At 37.3% G+C, this 3,820-nt stretch overlaps 1 protein-coding gene across 1 annotated transcript; it reads right to left on the reverse strand.

Moving 5' to 3' along the window:
• Window positions 1-1,133: 1,133 nt before the first annotated feature.
• Window positions 1,134-2,113, reverse strand: LOC109809170 (protein THYLAKOID ASSEMBLY 8, chloroplastic). Its single transcript, XM_020372408.3, has one exon. The coding sequence runs from the start codon at window positions 2,053-2,055 to the stop codon at window positions 1,327-1,329; it is 729 nt and encodes a 242-aa protein (XP_020227997.1). The 5' UTR covers window positions 2,056-2,113; the 3' UTR covers window positions 1,134-1,326.
• Between the last annotated feature and the right edge of the window lie 1,707 nt (window positions 2,114-3,820).

Consider the following 3,820-nt stretch of genomic DNA (forward strand, 5'->3'; position numbering starts at 1 on the left):
TCATAGTTCTTGTCATTCAAAATCGGTAATGACATAGTGAACCCACCGTTGTTGGTCATGATTTTCCAATCAACACATACACTCTCTCTCTCTCTTTCTTTTACTCACTACCCATTGTGTGGATTACTCCCCGGCGTTAAAAACTTCCCAACATTGGTATCAGAGCCGATGGTTCGACCAAGTGACTGGTGATCGGCTCAGACGAGTATTGGTTGGATCTAAGAGTGAGATCCTGAATGGAATTGGTAGGAGATCCAAGAGTAGGATCATCCCTTGTACTGAAAGTCTCCCTAGAGGTGTGGAGGACGTGTGTCGTTGAAGTGCAACGATAGTGCAAGTAAGGCCACCATTGAATACTCGTGGACGAAAGAAAAAAATTTCTGCTTGAGGGAGAGCGTGACCATGTGGAAGGGATTCACACTTGAGGGGGAGTGTTGGAATTCAAGTGTGAAGCGAAGTCCCACATTGGTTAGAGTTGGGCATGTTGAGTAATATATAAATGAGAAAGACCCACCTACCTAATGCCTTAAGGTTTTAGGTTATGTTGTGGTGTCAAGCTCTGATACCACTGTTGTAGACAACAAACACAAAAGAATAACATTTCTAATCACACACACAGAGTAATTGAGTGTCAGGGAATTGAGAGAGAAGAATGTATTCAAGTATCTTATTACGGAAAGTTTACATCATTATATATCCATTACATTGCAACTAACAATTGCCAAACCGTTTATAGCAATAACAACAACAAACTAACAGTATAGGGACTAACGAACTAAATTACTATTACAACAAACTCTATGTTAATTAAGCTCTTTAAATGAGTTTTCAATTTTACAGCGATATGCATATTTTTTTACCTGAGTTTCTCCTAATAAACAGAGGATTTTCCTCCTTCAAAACACCAAACTAACAATTTGATATCATAGGTGTCTTGACTGTCTTCTGCAAGTCTGTCAAATCATATTATATAATTGACTAATCTAAAATTTATACAAAAAGTATAGATTAACTACCTTCCAAATTCCAATACATTAGAATTAGAACTGTCTAGCGGAGAATGCGTTGGTAATATGTACTTTTCTCATAAAGTCAGAGTAAATTAACTATAAATCAAACTTCTTAAACAGATATTGTAAAAGCAAACGAGTTTTTGATTCATAACAATATCAATGGTATAAGTATAACATATTCTAATCAAGTCATCTTAATCAAACCATATTTCAATGTTGCTGTAAAAAAAAAATTGGATAGACACGTGGCAGTTGGCAGGACTTCCTTCTGCAGCTAGCTACGAAATAAAAAAAATAAATATTTACAAATTGACTAAATGGTCAACGTATCGAATTGGGCCCTAGAGAACTTAGGAAGCGTCTTTGTGTATTCATGGCGAAGTTCTTTAGCAAGGGCCTCTTCCCCGAAACTCTTGAGCCCATTAACCAAAACCTTAACCACATACTCATCGGCCTCAACAACCGACCCATATCCACTCTTCTTCATCAGCCCGTAAATCCTCACCGTCGATTCTCTCCTCTTGGCACCAACAACGGCCTTGATCAAACTCACGAGCCCCTTGGGATCGTCGCACCGGATCCCATCCGCGTCCTCCAGGTCGAGGATCAGACGGTCCACGTGTTCCGGCATGTCGGCGGCGGCGAGGGCCTGCACCATCTCGGCGTAGAGGGAGAGATCCGCGCCGTATTCGGATCGGAGGGTGGAGAATACGCAGAGGGCGAGGGTGCACTGCTGCTGGCGTAGGAGCTCCCGCAGGGTAGCGACGAGGTCGAACTTGATAAGGCGCGTGAGGGTGTTGGACACGAGGTCCGGGAGGTTCGGAGGGTTGGTTCGGTTTAGGCGCTTGAGGGTTTGAATGGCTTGGATAGCTTCGATGCTCAAGATTCGGCCTTTCACCAGCGGTCCACGCTGGGACCGCGGTCCGCCGCACCGCACCGGAATGTAACCCCCGCGCGTGGTTGTCACGGTTGGGGCCTTGGGTGGGAGTATAGAAGATTGGGGTTTAAGGAAGGTTGGGTTTTGGAGGAGAGACCAAGCCATTGCTAATGTCTGTACCAAAAGATAACAACGCTAGAGTCACAGAGTTTATCTAGAAGCTTGTTAGATTCTGTGACTTGGATACTCAATGACGGTTTTACCCTTTTCAAACCCAATTCTTGTTGGGCTTCCAAAGCCTGTTTATCTGTTATGTTATGGGCCTGCCTTTGCTTCACTGGGCTTAAGAAATTGATTCTAAATTTAGAAATGGTTAAATTGATGTAATTTTAAGTAATTTATGTATTGAATAAAAAAATTATACTTTTTTTTTTTACTGACGTACTTTTAGACCAGTTTGGGATTAAAAATTATTTCTTAAAAAAAATATACTGTTTGGTAGTACTTGGCACCAATGTGGCAATGCTTTACATACTACTTTGGGATTATGGTCGTTTTATCACTTTTTACAGACAACGCATGATCTTACTTTTCTATTCGCTGAGAAAGAGAAACATAAGCCACGCCTTCAATTCTCAATTATTGAATAGGATAATATTTACATCGTGGTTTTTTGAATGCAATGATTATCAGGTAAATGCCACAACTGTACGTTACTACTTTTTTAGAGATATGAACAAAGTCTTTTAGATGGTGTTCTTTGGATTGGCATTTGAACAATTTATAATGCATTCATGAACTCTTAATGCTCTCATCAACATCATTGAAACTTTTGATAGTCTTTTCTAACTTAACAATTTTCCACGCATATAGATTCCACTGAGAAGTTACTTTGCTCTTGTAGATATGGAACGCAGCTTTGTCCTCCCTCCTCGTAAGGGTCATGAGGCTATGTATTGGAAGCTTTTTTAGTGGGAGGAGTTGGAAGGGCACTTGGTTAATTGGTGCAGAGAAAGAGGCTGAAATATTATGGTCAAGTTGAATTGCTCAAGTTATCTTGGACCATAAAAGAACAAAGAACTACTAACTTAGAGTAAAGAACATATAGGGTTTTTTATTTCTCAGCAAAAGGCATGGATTAGACTTGAAAAAGAAGCATAATAATGAACATTTGAATTGGCTTTTTCCAAGAACTGAATTTTATTTAATTTTAAAATTTTAACAAGACAATATATAGTACACGTCAAATATTTGTTCAGTTTATCACGGTTCTAATTTGCGATAAAAGCAGACGCAGAATTTATGTAGTAGTGATCGGTAGCCAAAAACAAAAACATATTATTTTCTTTTTATAAATTTTCTAAACATTCAAACAAACAAAATTTCCTTTTCTTTCGTTTTTTTCTTTGCTGCATGAACAACCTAACTCCTTTACTTTTCTTTCACTATAAGAAAACGATAAAATATCATTAACCACGACTCTGACACTAAATATATACTGTTAATAACAACTAACATTAAACCCGTACTAATATGTTTTCTGTAAAATTTTAACAAACAAATTTAGTTAAACATCATGGCCGATACTTCTGATACTTTAAAAAATAAAAAGTATTATCGTCATCCAGCAATACTAATAAATAATTATAAAAGGTTATTATTAGAATTAACTAGACAATTTTACTTATTAGCATCCACGTTAGAGTTGACAAATAGGAATGTGACAATTAACAACATGTAACATAGTTGATGAATGTAATGTCTGTGTGTGAATATAAATTTAAAAGTATTTTTGAGAATTTATTATTATTATTATTTAATAAAAAAAATTTCAGAAGTAGTTCCAACTTATATCCAAATAGACTTGTAGTCAAAAGTTCAATTCATAATGAATGTATATGAATTAAATATTTGTTGATAAAACACAACC

The sequence above is a fragment of the Cajanus cajan genome, chromosome 5 (genome assembly GCF_000230855.2).
Source record: "Cajanus cajan strain Asha chromosome 5, NIPB_CcT2T_4, whole genome shotgun sequence".
Classification (NCBI taxonomy): domain Eukaryota; kingdom Viridiplantae; phylum Streptophyta; class Magnoliopsida; order Fabales; family Fabaceae; genus Cajanus; species Cajanus cajan.

What these genes read in the sequence shown, in the direction of transcription:
- LOC109809170 (XM_020372408.3), bottom strand. Translation starts at nt 2,055, where the DNA reads ATGGCTTGGTCTCTCCTCCAAAACCCAACCTTCCTTAAACCCCAATCT.